Here is a 22,343-nt window from a genome sequence, read left to right on the forward strand (position 1 = left end):
TGCACAGCTTTGTGATTTGATTTAATGAAAGGAATGTTGTAGATTGGATCTGAAATGGTGAGATTATTTATATCTAGATTAATTGTTTTGTTGGTCTGTTGAATTGTACAATTCTTGTATATAAAATCCTGCTTTAATCGGTTGTTTTATTTGACTTTATTTGAATATTATTAGCTCAGAAGTGTTGGATTGAAGCTCTGGTTGGATGTCAATTTCTGATGATCTACACTCAGGAAATGTTTAATTTGGTCACAGAGAAGAGTTGATGATATGTTACGCAGGAATATCTCTTTGTTCAAACATTAGAACCTCAATAAAAGTCATCTGTGGCTGTTTCTGCATTCAGTCTTCAGTGTCATAACCCAGGAAACATTTAGTGCTCGGGAATGAGGTGAACATTAGAAACAGCAGGACTGAAGGGAGCGTTATTGTGTGAGGAATCCAGAAAATAGATCAATATTAAGCACTGAGTTCAAAACCAACTTCTAAAACTTGATATCATCTCTTTTCATAGCTGTGATAAGGAGCTCATTTCCCATGCTTTTTTGAGTGTCAGTATGAGTGTATAGTGTCAAAAACCCGTTGGGGGTTTTGGGGTATGAAATGTTCCATGGGCCGTACACACTACTTTATTTTTTACTATCCTTGTTTATTGCCCGTATTTCTAAAAATATTAACCAGTGTGACTCTGCAGTTTCACTCAAAGACGACAGTATAGATAAAACAGATCTGTGATTCAGCTGAGATTTATGAAGCACTTTGCCTTGTTTTCTGTTTAATCAGCATCAAACAGTTTCTAATTGTGATTTCAACTTTGTTATGGTCCACTATTCTATTCTAAACATCTTCAATGGCCACAACTTCAACCCCAAACACAGCCACAACCACCCCTACAACCGCCCAGACTTCACCCCCAAGCACAGACATACCCAGCAATACAACGGCCCAGGATTCACCCCCAAGCACAGACATACCCAGCAATACAACGGCCCAGGATTCACCCCCAAGCACAGATATACCCAGCTCTACAATGGCCCCAACTTCAACCCCAAACACAGCTACCACCAGCTCTACAACGGCCATGACTTCAACCCCAAACACAGCTAACACCAGCTCTACAACGGCCATGACTTCAACCCCAAACACAGCTAACACCAGCTCTACAACGGCCACGACTTCAACCCCAAACACAGCTAACACCAGCTCTACAACGGCCATGACTTCAACCTCAAACACAGCTAACACCAGCTCTACAACCTCCACGACTTCAACCCCAAACACAGCTAACACCAGCTCTACAACGGCCCCAACTTCAACCCCAAACACAGCTAACACCAGCTCTACAACGGCCACGACTTCAACCCCAAACACAGCTAACACCAGCTCTACAACGGCCACGACTTCAACCGCAAACACAGCTAACACCAGCTCTACAACCTCCACGACTTCAACCCCAAACACAGCTAACACCAGCTCTACAACGGCCACGACTTCAACCCCAAACACAGCTAACACCAGCTCTACAACCTCCACGACTTCAACCGCAAACACAGCTAACACCAGCTCTACAACCTCCACGACTTCAACCCCAAACACAGCTAACACCAGCTCTACAACGTCCACGACTTCAACCCCAAACACAGCTAACACCAGCTCTACAACCTCCACGACTTCAACCCCAAACACAGCTACCACCAGCTCTACAACCTCCACGACTTCAACCCCAAACACAGCTACCACCAGCTCTACAACGTCCACGACTTCAACCCCAAACACAGCTAACACCAGCTCTACAACCTCCACGACTTCAACCCCAAACACAGCTAACACCAGCTCTACAACCTCCACGACTTCAACCCCAAACACAGCTAACACCAGCTCTACAACCTCCACGACTTCAACCCCAAACACAGCTAACACCAGCTCTACAACGGCCCCAACTTCCACAGCACCACCAGCTGCAACTTTCACCTTGACCTTCAGCATCAATGAAATCTTTGTTGCAGAGCTGTCTAATCCGCTCTCTACACGGTTTATAGAAAAAGCTACAAATATCAGTAATCAGGTATGCTTTAGAGATAATGCCACCATTTACAATTTATTTAATTCTTCTAAACATGACATTCTGCCACATTAACACTTATATTGGCGTATAAGACAACGTGAACAACTCACCTGGTTCTAATCGTGTGTTTCTGTTAGTAGGATGCAGGGCATGTCTGATTTTTGTGATTCAGCCATGGGGCACAGTTTTATATGAATTTGAGCATTTACTTTTTTCTAAATGTTATTTGTTATTGATAACTTTATCTATGGCTAAATAACAAACCTGATTCATTTTTCTTCTTCTTCTTTTCGTTCTTTTTTAAAAATTTTTTTAGGTTGAACCATTGTACAAGAAAGCCTTTCAAAACTTCATCCGCATGCAAATTCTAGCATTTAGGTAAGAAAGAAGACATGGTTCTGAATATTATAAATAATTCCTTAGAAAATTTTATATAGCTCTTTTCTAGATGCTCAAAATGCTTTGCATAGTATGGGGGGGGGGTTATGGATCTCTTTAACCACCACAAGTGTGATGTGACGGCAGCCATAGTGCTCCAGACCGCACACCACTCACCAGCTATTAGTGGAGAGGAGAGAGTGATGTAGAACAGTTCAGGGATGGAGATTATTAGGGGATGATAGATAAGGGATCTATATGGGGGAATTTGGCCAGGACACCGGGGTTACACCCCGACTCTTTTTGAGAAGCGATCACAGATAGTCAGGACTGTTTACTTTCTCATCCGAAAATTTTTTTTTTATACAGTATAGTGTCCTCATCACTATACAGGGACATTATGCCCCACACAGACCACAGGGTAAGCGCCCCCTGCTGGCCTCACTAATACCACCTGCAGCAGTAACCTGGAGGTCTCCCATCCAGGTCCTGGCCAAGCTCAGCCCTGCTTAGGCATCAGTGGGAAACCAGGCGAGAGCAGGTGATGTGGCTCTGGCCACAGCAAATATTTCTTTGTTTCTTGTTTAATGAATGAATTTAACCTGTATCTCTCTGTTTGTGTCTTTTCAGGAACGGTTCTATCGTGACAGATAGCAAGCTGTTATTCAGTTCTAGTGGCCCAAATGTTGATGTGACCCAAGTGACCAACACCCTTCGTGATGGACTTAACAACTTGACCTTTAGTGTTGATCCAAACTTCAGGGTTGTCCAGACTCTTGGTCAGTATACACTTGCACAGACTTCTCTAGTTAATTAGTGTTTATTCATTAGAAATGAACTAAACTCAAATTTCTTGTTTTATTTTAGGGTTAAATATATATTTGTGTATATATTTGTGCATTAAATATTATGTATAATGTTTATATTTTGCAGGTAATTCCATGTCACCAGTGATTGCCAGTTCACGTTCCATGATATGGATGTTTCTTCTATCACTTCTCCTTTCGGTGGCATTGCACTTCTAGCTCTACACCTGATCGGAAAACATCCATGATACCTTAATAATGCAGATTTCTATTTAACAATCCGACCTATAAGTTTGCTTTTTACTGATTAGTATTTCATTCATAAGATTAAAAGGGAATAGGGTGTTTTATTCTTATAAACAATAGGTCCTTTCATGAGAAATACAAATATTTTGAACGCCTGAAACTGGGGATTTAATGAGGGTGGTCACTTACCTGAACATTTCTCTACATCTAAACAATCGGAAGGATTGCTGTATTTTATTTATTAAATTTAAATCAACAGGAACATTCTTAGGAACAACAGCTGTGTAGCTAACAGGGTTAATAAAAATTTTGTCACTTATATGCACACTTGTGTATATCTTCTGTATATCAGTATGCAATCAATGACTAAATATTTTATTAAATAAACATTGTGAATTTTAATTGTGTAATTTTAATTTTATTATTTCTTAAAATACAATCATACTGTATATACCCTATATATTTACTCTCTCTCTCTCTCTCTCTCTCTCTCTCTCTCTCTCTATATATATATATATATATATATATATATATACCCGGGGTAATATTCAGTAAGGTAACAGCCTCATGCTGATGAACTGTGTGACCTGCTTCATTACTCAGGAGCTGTTTTGTGAGTTCGCTGTAAGACTGAGTGCGTAATGTGTGAGGAGGTTAAGCTCGATAGCTCTGGACTCTAAATCCAGCTGTCACGGTTCAAATCTTAGTGGAACTTCCCCAAGTCTTTGCTCAAGGTTCCATACTATTGTTGCAAGTATAAAATGGTCTCAAAAGTAGCTCATGTAGGGTTTAGTATAGCAAATTCTAATCGCGGTGAATATGAAACCAGTCTGTAATTTTTGGTTCATAAAGTAAAGCTCTTGGCTAAAATAGCTATGTTGGGAACATGTTAGATAAACATGTTTGTAAAGATCTGAAGGTACCTGGTCCAATCCTGGTGTTTGACAATGAAGACCATGTTTCAAATACTTCTTAGTCCCTGACCTTTTTGATGCGAACTGTTTGTTAATGGAACTTGGATCATTGTTTTTCATTGTAAGTACAACCTTTATATAGTAAACTTTACAGTAACCATTTTTACGGTACTGAAGACCGAATATCAAAAGACCGAATATCTATCAGTCATGTCTTTCAGCATCCAAGAGCTTTCTCATTCACTATGTAACAGTGAAATTATTTTATTTAAATGTTATTTAACTTTAAAGGACAACAAAAAATAACTGTGGGAGGATTTTGGACCATACTAGTTTACTATGGAGAATTTAAATTTTTACAGAAGAATCTTGTTTTTACCCCGTCCTAATCTGTAATGCCAGTGGTGTATCTGCAGTGGTGCATGGTGGCTTAGTGGTTAGCATGTTTGACACCTCTGAGGTTTCTGAGGGCTTGAATCCTGCCTCCAGCCACTGTGCGCAGAGCTTGCATGTACTCCATGTGCCTATTGTCCTGTTTTAGTAGTTACTGTACAGTCCTGCGGTGTTTGCACACATCTGCACGTGCACTTTATGTAGAAATGTGTAGATCTTGTTTAGTTCTGTGTCGTCTCATGTAGTTAGTGTGTTGTTTATGTAGCACCATGGTCCTGGAGGAATGTTGTTTAATTTCACTGTGTACTGTTCCAGCTGTATATGGCTGAAATGACAATAAAGCCACTTGAACTTGATTAGGCTACACAGATACTAGTCCAGGCTCTTGTTATCTCAGAACTGGTCTACTGCAACGCACTACCCCCGGGCCTCCTAGCCAGCTCCATCAAACCCCTCCAGATGATTCAGAATGCAGCAGCTCACCTTGTTTTCAACCAGCCCAAAATGAATTACGTCACACCCCTCTTCATCTCCCTCCGTTAACGACCAGTATAGTCTGGTATAGTGCCTACTCAGTGAGGCATGAGGTCCCTTTCCAGAACTTTCAGACTGACTGTCCCTCAGTGGTGGAATGAGCTTCCAACATCAATTCAGAAAACAGAATCTGTCACTATCTTCAAAAATCTGCTGGAGACTCAACTCTTCTATGAACACTTAACTAACGCCTAACGTCCCCACTCAAAAAAACGCATGTTGTACATGAACTTTTATAATTGCACTTATTCTCTGTGAACATCACTGTAGGAATCATAAATAATCCACAGGTTCCACCGAGATTTGAACTCGGATTCACAGTCCACAGTGCTAACCATTACACCATGGAACCAGACTGAGAGCAGAAGCGTTCAGTACGAGTCCCAAAGTGCGCACTCTAGTGTTCAGGCCCCTACAGTGCAACACCCGAAGAAACTAAACCGGAAGTAACGTGCAGTGGAATGACGTCACAGGTATAATTAATGATATACCTGTAAATATACCTGTTAAAGATTTATCAAAAACCACATGATCAAAATGAAAGAATAAAGTAAACATACAAGCCCAAGAAGATAAAAAAATGCATAATTATAGAATAAGTTGAAATATATGTCAAATAGAATCAAATAAATTTACGAATTTTCGAATAAAGAGTAAAATGCTGTTTAACGCAGTGAACTTCACACTTATACAAATAATTTTTTTAAATAGAAAATCAAGAAAGATTTACAAATAATTATCGTTTTATATTTACAGATAGATATAATCCAGACAGTGTAATATTGTGTAGTTATGTAAATTTATATACAAAAAAGATATACAAAAGCAAGCAAGGAAACAAACAAACAAACAAACAAACAAACATTCCCAAGCGTCGTAGAGTGATAAAGTCTGTCTGATGAGGTTTAATCCCAAATGCTTGTTCACTCTCAGTGTAAGCGCACTACATAGGGCATGACCTAATGGCGGTGTTACCGCCTTCATAGTGCACTGTGGAGTGATTTGGGATTCGGCCCATGTTCTCAGCGGCAGCTGACTCTGTCTCTCTCCACTTCCCTTCCCTTCCCTTCCCTTCTTCCACACTGGGAGAGTTAGATAGGAGATAGGTGAGTCTGAGGGGTTTTATATAAATATATACAGGATTAAAGTGAGATTCATTGGTAATGTGATTGACTCTGTGCTTTAGATCCACTCCGGCTCTGGTTTATGCTGTTGTCATGGCGAGTGAAGGCTCGTGCGCCTGTCACTTTGAAGCTTGCTAGGTCAGTTTAGCTTCTTTAGTAATTTTAGTGAATTTGAAGCGACACGCAACTCACAGAAATTCTTTTTATTTCACCCTAATGGTCGGTAACGAGAAGCCGTGTTTATATTTTGCTTTATATAGCTAAATTATTTCCCGGTATGATATTTTTGCTATTTGTTATGCTAGAGCTAATGCTAACGGCTGCTAGCGGGTTAGCCGAGTTTGTACACGTAGGCGAAACCCGCATCATGACGGCTAATGTTTAGCACCTAGCTGGTTCAGTATTTTAGTCAGAAAACACACGAATATCATTTTAGCTGAGGAATAAGATGTCAGTGTGATTGCCGGCTCCTGTACAGCCGTGACGTGTGTTTCAGTGTAAAACATTAGCTGTGTAACTCGCTAAATCTCACGATATATTATTGTGCACAATATAATATGTGCTTTTCTTTTTTTCTTTACTTCTTTTCTTTTTAAATTACTGTCGTTGATTAATTTCTGGAGCATGTACTGGAATCAGTCCAGGTTGAGTGAACCCATTTATATGTTTTGGCCTCCTCAGGAAGCGGTAGGCCTCACTGAAGCCTCGGCCTGGCGTGATGTCGGAGCCGAAAGCGGCCGCTCCGGCGCCCGGAGACACCTACAAGGGCTGGCTGTTCAAGTGGACCAACTACATAAAGGGATACCAGCGGCGATGGTTCGTCCTGAGCAACGGCCTGCTGTCTTATTACAGGTAAAGACTTTCATCTGACTGGTGTAGAGAATGAAAGTGACGCTTGATGCACTAAATTAGTCTCTAAGGTGACACAGAAATCAGAAATTCTGCCTTAATACACTGTCTCCATCAGTAAGTCAGTAATATCTTATCTACCACTGGTTGTGGTGATGGTTGTGATGGGACTTTTCTCTGTGAATCTGACTTTGTGGCTTCAGAGGGAGTGTGTTTGGGTCATGGGACTGTTGTAAGGTGGTCTTTTCCTGTAAACAGTGTGAACTGGTTCATCTACTCCACTCCATGGAGAGAAATCAGGAAGTGTGTGTGAGTGAGAGATCTGACCTCCTCCCCGTTAATCACATCTCTGAAGGTCACATTAGGAGTCACGTGAAGACTGAAGCTGTATGTGTATGAAATGTGACTCGGATGGATGGAGCCACGTAAACGGTTAATGTCCCTCTTTATGACATTCTGCTAAAGTACTAGACCTATAAACTAAATATAGCCTGAAATTCTGAGTTGAAGCTATCCAGAAATATATCTCCATTCTCAAAGACATTTCTACTAAACACCGTGGGCTTGTAGTTAAGATGAAATCAAGTTGAATTTTAAAATTGCATTTAAAAACTGCTTCCATTCAGTTTGTAATTATTCAAAAAATAAACAATGTAATAAAATTATGGAATATCTCAGAAAAACACAGTGGCATTATTGATTAAAATGATATCTTCATACCACCAGAACATTTATACAGCTGATACACTTATTTAAGAAAAGTGTGTGTGTCTCTCTCTCTCTCTCTCTCTCTCTCTCTTTCTCTCTCAGGACCCAGGCGGAGATGGGCCACACGTGCCGCGGTACTATAAATCTGGCCACAGCCAACATCGCAGTGGAGGACTCCTGCAACTTTGTGATCTCTAACGGTGGTGCGCAGACGTATCACCTGAAGGCGAGCTCTGAGGTGGAGAGACAGCGCTGGATCACGGCCCTAGAGCTGGCTAAGGCCAAAGCTGTGCACATGCATGCTGAGTCGGGTAAGACACGCCCAGTCAGGTCAGTCACTCTGAGGCTGGTCAGTCATTCCCAGTCACTATTACAACCCTCTCAATCAGTACGTGCACACACGGGCACACACGGGCACACACGGGCACACACGCGCACACACGCGCACACACCGCACACGCAAAAAGCTCTTCTTTCGATATGGTGAATTGAATGTGATGAAGTGAAAAGTGTTAGGGAACAGATGAAATGAGCAGACTTCCTCTTCTGTCTTTACTCAGATGATTCTGGGGACGAGTGTAACACCTCTCCACCGATGGCAGCTCAGGGTGTCGGGACTCGTAACTCGGAGGTCCAGTCCACGCTGAGAACTCTGGGAAGCAAAGTGGAGGACCTCAGCACGTGCAACGACCTCATCGCCAAACACGGCTCCGCCCTCCAAAGGTCAGCTCCGCCTCTGAGACCAGTTTTCTTATTTTGCGAATCTGTTCTGTAGGTACGAGTTGACATGGTTTCTCTCAGGTCCTTGTCCGAGCTGGAGAGCATTAAACTGGGCGGAGAGACGAGCGATAAAATCCGGCAGGTGACCGAGAGGGCCACGCTGTTCCGCATCACGTCTAATGCCATGATCAACGTAAGACGCTTTTCCACTTCCACTTCCTGTTTACGGGTTTTAAGATGTGGTGTGCATGATCATACCATACATTTCTTACCAAAAAAATAGGTTTCTATAGACTTCTGATTTTGTGTGTGTGTGTGCACACGCAGGCGTGTCGGGACTTCCTGGCCCTGGCTCAGGCGCACAGTAAGCGGTGGCAGAAAGCTCTACAGGCCGAGCGGGATCAGAGGGTTCGTCTGGAGGAGACGCTGGAGCAGCTGGCCAAGCAGCATAACCACCTGGAGAGAGCGTTCAGAGGAGCCACCGTGCTGCCCGCCTCGTCCAGTAACACCACGGCCGACAGCAAAGGCACACACACTCACACACACACACTCTCAGTATGATGCAGTATGAATTTGATGCCCCGAATGTCACAATCAGATTTTTACATAATTTTTCTTTAATTAAGACTTTCTTTTGAATCTTTAGTCTGATAAAACGATGTTTTTGTTTATCACTCCAGGCTCAGCTGCAGCAAAGGGTGACGCCAGCGATGATGAGGAGAATGAGTTTTTCGATGCGTGTGAGGAGTTTATCACCGTCCCAGCCGACCCCAAATACCACAGGTGTGTATTTACCCATACTTCCTGTTTCTGTATCTCACACTGTGGACTGGACCTAAGTGTCTCTCTCTCCCTCCCTCTCCCCCTCTCTCTTTGTTTCTGTTCCTCTCAGGAGGTCGGGCAGTAACGTCAGTGGGATCAGCAGTGACATGGGGATGGACGATGGCACCACTTCGGTAAGAAATTTAGTTTTATCTGCGCCCTCGTTTGACCCTTGATTTATGATGTCTGATGCTCCTTACAGCATTTTCATCTTTTATCTCATCATTTAAAAAATAATCTCCTCATTGGTCACTTACAGCTGGACGAGCAGTCTCTGGCGTCCAATCCGGAGTCTCCTCAGTCCCAGGAGGTGGAGCCAGTGAGGAAGAGGCGGACCCGAATCCCAGACAAACCCAACTACTCACTCAATCTCTGGAGCATCATGAAAAACTGCATCGGCAAAGAGCTCTCCAAAATCCCCATGCCTGTAAGGAAGCTCTCGTGCTGCGCTTCTCTGATTTTAACACCGATATGTTACGCTACTTTAACAAGAAACTAGATAATACAGTTAGATAATTCAAGAGTACCTTGGATGCATTTCAAATATGCTTCACAAAGAAGGACATGGTAATTCATGTTAATTCATGTTCCTCACCCTGAACTCAAGAGCATGACGTTTAAAAGGTCTCAGAATCTGATTCTAAAGATTTGACTGTGGGTTTGGGTGAAGTTTGAGGGCTGAATTCACATTGTGGTCCCATTTAAACTGCAGACTTTCTCAGTACCTCTGTATAAAACTCATTTGTGAGTTTAGAAAATCCGCAAGTCTGTGGTACTGGAATCCTCCTCGTTTGAAGAACGTGAGCTAGTTTACTGGCGGTTAGTTAACCTGCTAGCTAAAGTCATGTTAGTATTAGACTCTTGGGAATGACTAGAGCATAAATTGCATATTCATGTACAGTCATGAAAAAGTAAGTACACCCCATGGAAATTGTTGGCTTTTTGAAACAGTGTCTATCAGTGAAGTAGATGTACTTGAACAAAACCACAAGGAAAATAAGCATTTTTAATCATTTATTCAACAGAAACAGCAATAGATGTAATAGTTTTCTGTGGAAAAAGTAAGTACATCCTTGGCCTCAGAAGCTAGTATTGCCCCCTTTAGCTGAAAAATCTTCTTATAGGTGTTTTGCCCATTTCAAATCCCCCCCACAACACTTCAACAGGATTCAAATCTGGGCTTCGACTAGGCCGTTCCATAACCCTCCATTTCTTCTTTTTGAGCCATCCCCTGGTGCGTTTGCTCGGGTGTTTAGGATCATTATTCTGTTGAAAATTCCACTTTCAGTCCAACTTTCGGGCAGATGGCCTCACATTATTTTCAAGCACTCTTTGATATGATGCAGAATTGATAGTTGAATCAATGAATGCAAGCTGTTTAGTCCCTGAGGCAGCGAAGCAACCCCAAACCATAACATTATCACCACTGTGCTTGATAGTTGGTACGAGGTGCTTCTCCTGAAAAGCTGTTTTGGTCTGCACCAAACATGTCTGCTGTTACTGTGACCAAAGAACGCTATCTTTGATTCGTCTGTCCAGAGCACATTATTTCAAAAGGCCTGGTCTTTGCCTGTATGCTAATTGGCAAACTGTAGTCTTGCAAAGGCTTTTTCCTGACACGCCTCCCATGCAGGTCAAATCTGTGCCATCTCTTTCTGATTGTAGAAGCATGCACTTTGAGACCAACAGCTACAACACTTACTAGCAGATCCTATGATGAAATTTTGGGGTGCTTGGAGGCTTCTTTTTGCATCAGACGGTCTGATCTTGATCTGAATTTGCTGGGATGGTCTGAAATCTGCACCATTTGTAGATGTTCCTTACAGTGGAATGATGTTTCAAATAATTTGGAGATCTTTTTAAATCCCTTGCCAGACTCAGGCATCCACAACTTTTTTTCTGAAGGCCTTACAGAACTCTTTAGATCTTGGCATGATGACACCACACACCTCAATAACAAAGGGAACTCTGGACACTAGATATGAGAGGGGTATAAATAAGACCGGTTCCACCTGCTTTCCCTAAGCAGGTTCTAATCACTGGAACCCGATCTTCGACACCTGATTTTATGGGTTTGAAGGTGTGATAAATGCAGGGGTGTACTTACTTTTTCACATGACTGTCTATTTGTAGATGTTTGCATGTATAATATGTGTAGAGTAATGTGTGGTTTTCCTCGTACAGGTGAACTTTAACGAGCCGATCTCCATGCTGCAGCGTCTGTCCGAGGATCTGGAGTACTCCGAGCTGCTGGACCGAGCTGCTAAGTGTCAGAGCTCACTGGAGCAGCTGTGTTACGTAGCGGCCTTCACTGTGTCTTCTTACTCCACCACCGTACACCGCACAGGAAAACCCTTCAACCCTCTGCTGGGGGAAACGTACGAGCTCGACCGCCTGCAGGAGAGCGGATACAGGTCCCTCTGCGAACAGGTACTGAGAGGAGGGGAGAGAGAGAAGGGAGAGAGGAAGAGGTGTGTGTGTGTGTGTGTGTGTGTGTGTGTCTATATAAACTATATATAGTAATGTTCTGTGTGTGTGTGTAGGTGAGTCATCATCCTCCTGCTGCAGCTCATCACGTCATCTCTGAGCGAGGCTGGACCCTGAGGCAGGAAATCACTGTGGCCAGCAAGTTCAGGGGCAAATACCTCTCCATCATGCCCCTCGGTACAACACACACACACAATAATAATAATAATAATAATAATAATAATCCTATTCAGTGTCAGAAGCAGCTTTACAGAAAACAGAATAAAGATTTATTTAATTTCACATTCACAGTGTATAAAGTGAGAGATAGACAGGGACCGAGCGTGCTAGAGAGAGACAGGGAGTGAGACATAAAGACAGAGAGAGGTAAACAGAAGCAGATAGATAGGGACAGAAGGACAGACCAGTCTGAGAGTGTGAGAGCTAGAGAGAAAGACGGATAAACAGAGAGACAGACAGATGCTTCCTTTATTAGTTGATAAGTAAATGTGTATAATGATGATGATAATAATAATAATGTGTCTCCAGGCTCTATTCACTGTATATTTGAGAAGAGTAATAATCACTACACCTGGAAGAAGGTGAACACCACCGTGCACAACATCATCGTAGGAAAGCTGTGGATAGACCAGGTGAGATCATCACTGTCACCTGGGGACACTGCAGTAAAACCTGTGTGTGTGAGAGAGAGTGTGAGACCACCACCAGGGGGCGGTGTGAAGCCTGGAATACTGTTTCAGTACTGTAGTGATGCATGTATGTGTGTGTGTCACTGTACCACAAACTCTCTTATTAAATTACTCGACTACAAGCCTCATCTGCACAGGTGTAGACCGTCTCCAGTGTCTACAGTTACATGATGAATGGGATGTGTTTTGTCTTGCTGGAGACGTGTGGATATTTGATTATAAACACCTGAGAGATGACTCGAGCTCGGGGCACAGAGAGACACGGTGTGGGGAATGTCTGCTGGTTTTCTCCTCATGCTTTCTGAAATTCACTTGTACTCCAGAAAGAGATGATGTTGGTGCCTGTGCAGGATTCTCCTCCAGTGTGATGAGGTGTGTATACGTATGACTCGCTGGGCTCATGGTTGCTCTCTCCTCTCTGTTCTGTCAGTCAGGAGAGATTGATGTGATAAACCACAGAACAGGAGATCGCTGCCACCTGAAGTTCGCTCCCTACAGCTACTTCTCCAGAGATGTGGCCAGAAAAGTGAGACTCCAAACACATCCTCAGATTATTAATAAACAATAATAATTCAACTGTATAAAACATCTAGAGTGTCCACCTCACTTCATCTCTCTCTCTCTCTCTCTCTCTCTCTCTCTCTCTCTCTCTCTCTCTGTGTCTGTCCCCAGGTAACGGGTGTGGTGACTGATAAGGACGGTAAAGCTCACTACGTGCTCTCGGGGACGTGGGATGAGAAGATGGAGTTTTCCCGTGTAATGCAGAGCAGCCGAGGAGGAGAGAACGGGGCAGAGGGACGCCAGAAAACTGTCTACCAGACACTCAAAGCTCGAGAACTGTGGAGGAAAACTCCTCTGCCGTAAGACCACCCCCCCCCCCAATGTAATCTCATAGTCCTCCTGCCCAAACAGATGTAATGTTTTGTGTATCTGTGTTGTTCTCCGTAGAGATGGAGCAGAGAACATGTACTACTTCTCATCCCTGGCGCTGACACTGAATGAGGCGGAGGAGGGCGTGGCCCCCACAGACAGCAGGCGACGCCCAGATCAGAGACTGATGGAACAGGGGCTGTGGGATGAAGCCAATGCTGAGAAACAGCGCCTGGAGGAGAAACAGCGCACTGTGCGACGGGAGCGAGAGAGGGAGGCGGCTCAACTCGCCATTACCGAAGACAGTGAGGGTGAGACATGTGGGGGGGGAGGGGGGAGGGGGGAGACACCCCATTGGGGTTGTGGCACACTGGGGGGGTGAGACATGCAGAGGGTAGGTGAGATGCACACTTGGGGGGGTTTGAAGGAGGGTGAGACATATGGGGGCTGAGACACAGTGAGAGTGAGAAACTCAATGAGAGTGAGACATACGGTGAGCGCTTGAGGACAAAATGTTGGTTTTTTTTGTTTTGTTTTTTATTTTAGTGTTGTCAGTGTATTAATATATCATAACTATCTTGATTTTTAGTTGTCATTTTTTTCTGTGTCTCTCTCTCTCTCTCTCTCTCTCTCTCTCTCTCTCTCTGTCTGTCTCCCTCAAGCTCTCATTGAGGACTCCATAACTGACTCGCCTCTAAAAAGCAAGTACTTCCTCCACCTTTTCTCTGTCCCATTACACACACCCACACGCCACTCTTTCTTCTATTGTCATATCCCTCCTAACCTCTTACTGCTTTTCCATTGGACTGTGCGGTACGGCACAGTACTCTCTCATCATTCCTGTCGTATAACTGTACCTGTGAAAGTAGGTGGAGTTTATCTGAAGGGTGTGGGGCGGAGTCTAGTGATGGGTTAGTAAAGGGTTCATTAATGTTTAGTTTAATGGCAGCGAGTGACCTAAAGAAAGTTGGGTGCCAATACTTTAACCTTAGTGAGAAGAGTGGACGTGAACTGCAGTGTGTGAGGCTAACACAGATAAATATCCCACCTTGGTGAAATTGGCAGAATCATACTTGTGCATTTTGGTCACCTCAGCACCATCTGAGCACCTCTTCTCTGCTGCTGGAGGTGTGGCCTGGGCCCGGGAGGCGTGGCCTGGACCCGGGAGGCGTGGCCTCGACCAGGAGCACGTGGACATGCTGACACTTATACATTTCAATGCAAAGTTTCTGGAAGAATGAAGAACAGCGCGTTATAAACAGGGATAGTTCCTACCTCTTTCTAGTTCCTGGTTTTGTTTTGCTTAATTATAAAAATTTGTTCTGCTGCTTAAAAATTAGACACACGGTTTCAGCCTGAAGTTTCTATTTGTTATAGAATCCTCAGTTTGAGGACTTTATTTTAAATAAAGGGGAAAATGGAATTGAAAATGAGTTGTTTGTGTGAATGGATTATGAGGAGGATGGTTCGGTTGTACAGACACACACACACTTCCAGCTGCAGATCATTTCACTGTGTCTACGAGGGACGTTAGACGAGCGATTAGTAAAAGCACCGTAAAAGTCAGGAATTTGTGTGTGTGTTTACTGCACACGACTGAGCTTTATTCCTCTTCAGGGTTGAGAGGTGTGTGTGGTTTTTATTCGAGGTCACATCTCATTGTTCTTTCTATTTATTTATTTATTTATTTATTTATTTATTTATTTATTTTTCCTTCCTCTTTCTGCCTTTTTCCTTTCGTTAATGACAGCTTCTCTTCTCTCTGTTTTTCATCCATCTTCATGTTTTTCATCTTCACGGTTGCGTTGTTTTCTTCATTTCCTCTCACAGCCTTTACTGATGATGCCTCCTCTGATCTCTCACTCTCAAGCAAGTATTTAGTTCTTTCATAACTCCACTGTTCAGCTCTTCTCGTTTCTACTTCTGCCTCATAAAATACAGATTTGCCTCATTTTCTGTTTTCGTTGCTGCATCTTTCTTAATCTGCCTTCTTCTTCTTCCTGATTTCTCCATCCGTCATCACGGTCCTGTCTGCAGTCGACACTCTGCACAGCTCACACTCCACCCCATACTCATGCAAGTACCACTTTACACACACACACGCGCGCGCGCACGCACGCAAACACACAAGCACTTAAAACTGTAACATGGTTATAAGAAACATCTCGTCCTCACAAGAACGATCACACACACAAGAGTATTGATATTTAGCCCCGCCCACTTTCACATGAAGTCATTTGACTGACATCGCAACCGGCCAATCACAGACTTTTCCCTCAGCTCGTCAGCAGAAACAAGAGTATCGTGCCTGAATAACTTGTAAAGATCATATCGTGTATCTCTAAGACTCACTGTGTCAAAAGTTTGTGTACCCCTCGGAAACCAGCGGACCAATCAGATTGCAGCGTTCAGGAAAAAACTAAATTATTTAATTGTGTTTCAGTCGAGAGTAAAATCATAAGAGTTTTACAACTCGCACACTGACGCGCGCGCACACACACACACACACGTCAATAAAAAAGTTAAGCATCCTCCACTCGATGCTCTTTGTCTCTTTAGAGCTTCACATCTGTCTTTTTCTGCTCCTTTCTCTTCTCATCTCTTCCTTATTGTTTGTTCTGGTTGTTTTTCAGCGGAGTTTATTTGTAGATAATGCTTAGTTTGGTTAGTAAATGTGGCAGTTTGTCAGGGTTTTTGTGGGATTTCAGACGATGCGAACCCACTCATGGTTATCACAGAATTCCTCTTCCTTTTGTATTTAGTGTGATTATTTAACATTCTCTTGGCAGAAAGTGTGTTGGATCTTTTCCCCATTACACATATAAACAACTAAATGAGTGTAAAAGTTTATTTATCTGTACATTTTTGAATGATTTAATTTGAATTTAAATCTTATTTGGACATTATGTTTAGTTTGTTGGTCTCACGTGGTCTGGGGACTGAAACCATGACTTTCAGTCCCCAGTACGCGTACGCTCCCCCCCCCCCATCTTTTTTTTTTTTCTCTTTCTGTAGAGGGAATGCCAAAACGCTGACCTTGTCGCCTTTGTGTGTGTGGTGGTGTTTTTTTTTTTAACCAGGCGCCCCGCAGGACAGCTACAAGGCCCTTTGGTTCGAGCAGCAGGAAGACCTGATGACTGGAGAGCCCACGCATATCTACAAGGGGGGGTACTGGGAGGCTAAAGAGCACGGCGACTGGCACGCCTGCCCCGATATCTTCTGAATTAGCACTGTGTGCACCTCTGAGTGGACTATTACAACTACAGCAACAACATAGAAAGGAAAAAAAAAACGCAGCAAATCGGCTTTCTTTCCCTTTGCTGGAAAACGGGAAGCTCAGTATGGGCTTCCACATCCATCGTTTCTCAGAAACGCTAAACACCCCGTCCACACCCCGTCCCCACCCCCTCCCCTCCCCACCACCTAAAACAGGAAATACCAAAGGGGCGTATGGGACTCGTAACTCCGCCCACTTCTGTGAGATCTCCTGTTCACTTCCCCTCTCTCTCTCTGTCAGTGTTAAAGTCTGCTAAGGGGATGGACGTGTCTTCCACAGGGGCGTGGCCTGTTTCCGGGCTGAGCCCAGACGGATTGCTCTTATCTACATGAAACAGCTCGAGGATAATGAAGGACGTGATGTTCAGGGAGGTTTAATGGGTCGATGTTTCAGTTTTTCACACAATCACTTATTTAAAAATCAAAAAGAATTAAGATCACCCATTACTGTTCCCGAGCACTATGGAAACGCAACTTGCACTAAACCAGAGTTACACAACGACTAGTGCCTGTGTGGTGTCATATACACACTTCCTTCACTTTCACACTACTGAGCACATTGTGTGCGTGTGTGCGTGCGTGCGTGCGTGCGTGCGTGTGTGTGTGCGTGTGCTTGCTCGAGAGGAAGGGCTCTTCACTGCAGGCACTGAGATAAAGAATTACGGACAGTGTGTGTGTGTGTGTGTGTGTGTGTGTGTGTGTGTGTGCGCGCTGGAGAGGTCGTATAAGGTCGAGAGGGAGCTCTTTAAATAGTCGACTCGTCGTTTCCCTGTGCTACATGCGTGTGTTAATTGAGATTTATCTGTTGATCGGGGAAATACAAATCACATTTTATTTTAAAGTGTACTTACATATGAACAAAATCACAGAATAAACTGACAAATAATTGTGTGTATATCTCAGATAATGAAGTAAGGTTAGTGGTATGAATTAACACTGGGCGGTTAAGCAGCGGGGGGGCGTGTGGGGGGCGGTATGATTTCTCAGTGATTCTCACGCTGGTGAAGGGGAAACAGTCAGTGCTTTAATGTGTTTTTGGGTTTTTTTCCGTTTTAGTTAAATATTTGTCCTTTTTTTTTTTTGTTCTGACACGGACACTCGTACTAATTTTTTATGTCTCTTCACCGTACTTTAATTCGCAGTAGAATTTAAATTTTTTGGTGTAATCGTTTTGTTTTTCCAATTAATTTTCCTTCTTGTATTTCTAGCTGTAAAATTGTAAGTTGTTGGATATGTTTCCTTTTTCTTTTCTTTTTTTATTTTTATTTGCTTCTCTTTCTTGATCTGTACTGTGACTGGGTAGACTGAGTGTAGAAATGCTGCAGGATGTAATAAAATCAGATTGGGGTAAAAAAACTATCGATTTCTCCTTTTTTGTTTGTTTTCCAGCTCCTCCAGGGTCTCACGATTTTTCAATCGTTTAAATTAACGCTGAATCAAGGAAAGGCTGTAATATTCGGAGGAACTTGTCATTTTTCAAAATGAACGTAGATTTGAGCTGAGAAGCGTCATGTGACACGCGTTCAGCCAAATCCCGCTCCGATTAACATGCGTCGAACACGAGTACAGCTAAAACAATCCAACATCTTTACCAACGATCACTGCGAAAGACCGCGCAAAACTATTTCACAAGCACAAACCTCCTGTACGGACAGTTTTTATCGGTTGCGTCTGCGCTTGTGTAAATCTTTTCAGCGGTTTGTTGTGCAGTAGGATGGGTTGGTTCATGAGAAGAAAAGAATATCTGACAGTTAAGTTGCATAAAACAAGAAAGTGGAAGAACGAGCACCTTAAACTGTGTTATTTGACCTGTACACTACATCTAACACTGTTGCTAAGCAACGGTTTAAATAAATAAATAAATAATAATGGTTTAGTAATAAATAAACCTTCTGGCTGAAGGTTTGTGGGTGTGGCTTTGGCAGAAACATTGCTAAATATTTTCTAAACCCAGTTTAATAAGATTATTTAAATGAGTACATTAAATATTAAACTGACTATAGCACAGCGTATGAACATTTTCATCTGATGTTCACCTTCGAGTCGTATTTCAGTGATCTAATAATGTTCTCATTCCTTCCAGTTTCTCCATCAGTGTGTTCCCCAGTGTCCTCAGAGCCACGCGCCGTGCTCTTACACAAACTAAAAGCACTTCAGTAAGCGTTTTAATCTTTTCTTTACTTGTGGATTAATCACCAAAACAGATCAAACTTTAATTCTGTTTCTTAAACTCATCAGTTCGGTTTTATCCACACACTGGGAAAGATTACAGTCATAGTGCTGAACAAACCCGGTCTGACCGGATCAGAGCGACAACAGAAACAAACACACACACACACACTCACACACACAGAGAGAGAACCGGAAAATACCAACAACCAATAAATAAAAACAAGGAAAAAGTGTATGAAACGCTGAATGATTTTCTCAGATTCAGTGATATCCCTATCTTTATACACACACACACACACACACACACACAGACAGTTTGCTTCCTCTAGTATTGATAAAAGTATGTGTGGGTGTGGGTGGGAGAGAGAAATGAAACTCATGTTGGTTTCATTTCAGAGTAAAGGGTGTACAAACCTTTGCACATAATTATGTGCCTTATTGTTGGGAGTCAAATTGCTGCCAGACTCAGTGGGGTGTTGGGGGGTGTATTGTTCTCTGCTTTAAATATTTGGTTAACATCACGTTTCTGTTGAAGTCCAGCCTCCAGTTTCACCACCAGTGACATGATAAATAGTGTGTGTGAGTCTCTCTAACACACACCGCAGACAGACAGACAGACAGACAGACAGGAGGAAACCGGACATTCTGCTACCTGAAAGGTGTGTATGTGGATGTTCCTCTCCTTTACACTTCATGGCTTTAATAATAATTTCAACAAGACTTTAAACAGGATTTTAAACCTGCGTTGTTTAAGCCGGTTTAACTTTCTGAAACGATTCATCTGTAGATTCAAATACAGATTACTGTCTAGAATTTAAAAAATGTTTATTAGTTGGTACTAAATCTGTTGGTGTGTTCTGTGAGGTGTGTGTTTCTGCCAGTGACATGGATTTACTTTTATATTTTATATATATATAATTTCGAAGGGTTTGTACAGTACAGTCACACTCCTGCTGTATGTAGGGTCGGATATGAACCGGTTCTGTTTCTGTCAGTGGGATGAACTCTGCCACTTCACACTGAACAAATCTTAAACATTCAGGAGGTTTAGTAAAATTCTCTCCTTTGTGTTTTCAGACAGCAGCCATGGTGAAGATCCGAACCCTAAACGAGCTTCCCCAACTCCGCGACTCGGATTTTAACCAGCCGAGTCCTCGACACGGAGTCGAGCTCTTGTACTGGTTCGCACATGTCAGCCATGTCAACCAGCTCGACCCTACAAATGGAGATTTCGGGTTTCACAAGTTCCTCAACAGGATTGATGATGATGAGGACAAACTCCTGCCTGACCAGAACCTTCCATATTATGAGGTGGGAAATCTGAATGAACCAGGAGCTGATAAACTGCCCCACTACGTGAGACCACTCCACAAGCGCTATTCCAATGACGGTAACAAGGATCGCATCATCGTGCGTCTGAATCACGGCCGCATCGACCGGGTGTACGTGACCGAACACGCGGATCAGAAGAATTTCAGCCACGGCCGCACCTACCGAGTCAGTCAGGGTCTTCTCAATCAGATCAGAGGGATGGAGAGAGACGAGTTCCTGAAGAGAATGCAGCAGAAGCAGCAGTATCGGGTTATTAATCAGAGTAGCAATAATTACAGTTACGATGGACAGAACAGTAGAAACACTAATGACCAGCAGCGTGATAACTCCGGGTCCTGGTGCACAATTCTGTAAATAATAGTGAGTTCAATTCTATTCTAATCTTTAATGAGCACCATACAGAAGAGAGTATAGAGCTTAATTCAGCAGCTGTATGTCTACAGAATCTCTCTCTCTCTCTCTCTCTCTCTCTCTCTCATATACACACACACACACACACACACACACACACACACACACACACACACACACACACACTCTGTATTGTACTGATGTGTATTTGATCAAATTTACTCTCATGGTTTTTATTAAAATGTTTCCATTAGTTTATTGACTTATTGGTTATAGTTGTAGTTTTTGTTCTTTGGAATTGAAATAAATCTGTTCATCCCGTTTCCTTTCTTTAAATCTCCTTCCCACTTTCTGACACGAGGACGAAGCAGGGTTCAAATACAAACTAAATTACAGAGATATCTGATGCAGTTTAATTCTCTTCTTATTTTCATCCTTGTGAAGATCAGAGGAAGCTCAAAACGTAATAAAATTTATTCCTTAAAAACCCCTTTAGGGTGGAACTTGACTGACAGGTGAGTAGCTCCGCCTCTCAGAAACCAGTCCAACAATACACAGGCAGTTTTTTGGGTGAAATTGTTGACGTTGTCAGATTCTGCTCATATCCACCGCGTCGGTCATTGGGGTGAAGACGTGGACGGGAACGTGTTTGGTTTCGGCTCGTGTCTCTCCCAAGCTGAGATCCGAGTCTCACATTTCCAAAACATTCCCTTCATTTTCTGTCGTGAAAGCAGGACGCTCAGATCTCAGCTTCAGGGTGTGATGGGAAAATAAAACCTGTTCTCCAGTCTACCCCTTCACCTCAGTAACCAGCGGGGGAATATAAAGATAACCGGAGAACATCAACAATTTCACCCAAAAACCTGTCTTACAGCCTCTTGTGTTTTTTTTTTTGTGGTGAAAAACTCGACTATCTCCGGTCTTCCCCAGATCCACGGCGTGGGTGAAGGAGGTCGAGACTCAGACAGCACTGCAGGTTTCACATCACACTCCCGAGCTGACATCAGGGAAATGTCCAGTATTAGACTAAATAAAGATATCACAGTGTGTTATTGTGGAAAAGTGTATGATCTGTCATCTTTAATATCAGGTGTGTGAGCGTGAGCCGTAAATCTGAGTGAAAAATCTCATCATCACCACGTGTGACATCACTGAGTGACTGTCTTTATTTATAACCTAATATCATTTACTGTGTGTTCATTTCTAACATCCGAACATTACACTGGAACAGACAAATCACTATACTAACAACTGTGTACACACACACACTCTCACACTCACACACACACTCACACACACACACTCACACTCTCACACACACTCACACACTCACACACACACACACACTCACACACACTCACGCACACAATCACACTCACACTCTCACACACACACACACACACACACACTCTCACACTCACACACACACTCACACACACAATCACACACTCTCACACACACTCACACACTCACACACACACACTCTCACACTCACACACACACACTCTCACACTCACACACACACTCACACACACACACTCACACACACAATCACACTCACACTCTCACACACACTCACACACACACACACACTCATACACACTCAC

At 42.9% G+C, this 22,343-nt stretch overlaps 3 protein-coding genes across 7 annotated transcripts; all 3 read left to right on the plus strand.

The window, feature by feature from the left end:
* Positions 1 to 1,055: 1,055 nt before the first annotated feature.
* LOC128604294 (uncharacterized) lies at positions 1,056 to 3,597 on the plus strand. Its single transcript, XM_053619323.1, has 3 exons — positions 1,056 to 2,443; positions 3,074 to 3,222; positions 3,377 to 3,597. The coding sequence occupies exon 1, from the start codon at positions 1,082 to 1,084 to the stop codon at positions 2,135 to 2,137; it is 1,056 nt and encodes a 351-aa protein (XP_053475298.1). The 5' UTR covers positions 1,056 to 1,081; the 3' UTR covers positions 2,138 to 2,443; positions 3,074 to 3,222; positions 3,377 to 3,597.
* Positions 3,598 to 6,302: 2,705 nt separating this feature from the next.
* osbp (oxysterol binding protein) lies at positions 6,303 to 17,321 on the plus strand. 4 transcript variants are annotated; one of them, XM_053619312.1, is made up of 18 exons: positions 6,303 to 6,442; positions 6,523 to 6,598; positions 7,142 to 7,312; positions 8,120 to 8,328; positions 8,578 to 8,740; positions 8,819 to 8,930; positions 9,065 to 9,263; positions 9,418 to 9,520; positions 9,630 to 9,693; positions 9,819 to 9,986; positions 11,744 to 11,989; positions 12,103 to 12,223; positions 12,575 to 12,678; positions 13,166 to 13,261; positions 13,408 to 13,595; positions 13,684 to 13,916; positions 14,268 to 14,306; positions 16,686 to 17,321. In XM_053619312.1, exons 3-18 carry the CDS (start codon positions 7,179 to 7,181, stop codon positions 16,826 to 16,828), a joined length of 2,322 nt encoding a protein of 773 aa, XP_053475287.1. In that variant the 5' UTR covers positions 6,303 to 6,442; positions 6,523 to 6,598; positions 7,142 to 7,178; the 3' UTR covers positions 16,829 to 17,321. The 4 variants fall into 4 exon arrangements, with proteins under 4 accessions (XP_053475287.1, XP_053475286.1, XP_053475288.1 ...); XM_053619311.1 differs by lacking the exon at positions 6,523 to 6,598 and having other exon boundaries at positions 6,328 to 6,442; XM_053619313.1 differs by lacking the exon at positions 6,523 to 6,598 and having other exon boundaries at positions 6,328 to 6,442; positions 9,633 to 9,693.
* Positions 17,322 to 17,468: 147 nt separating this feature from the next.
* LOC128604292 (uncharacterized) lies at positions 17,469 to 21,066 on the plus strand. 2 transcript variants are annotated; one of them, XM_053619317.1, is made up of 2 exons: positions 17,469 to 19,037; positions 20,131 to 21,066. In XM_053619317.1, exon 2 carries the CDS (start codon positions 20,140 to 20,142, stop codon positions 20,737 to 20,739), a length of 600 nt encoding a protein of 199 aa, XP_053475292.1. In that variant the 5' UTR covers positions 17,469 to 19,037; positions 20,131 to 20,139; the 3' UTR covers positions 20,740 to 21,066. The 2 variants fall into 2 exon arrangements, with proteins under 2 accessions (XP_053475292.1, XP_053475290.1); XM_053619315.1 differs by lacking the exon at positions 17,469 to 19,037 and adding an exon at positions 19,456 to 19,712.
* The last annotated feature ends 1,277 nt before the right edge of the window (positions 21,067 to 22,343 follow it).

This window comes from Ictalurus furcatus, chromosome 29 (assembly GCF_023375685.1).
Source record: "Ictalurus furcatus strain D&B chromosome 29, Billie_1.0, whole genome shotgun sequence".
Lineage (NCBI taxonomy): Eukaryota > Metazoa > Chordata > Actinopteri > Siluriformes > Ictaluridae > Ictalurus > Ictalurus furcatus.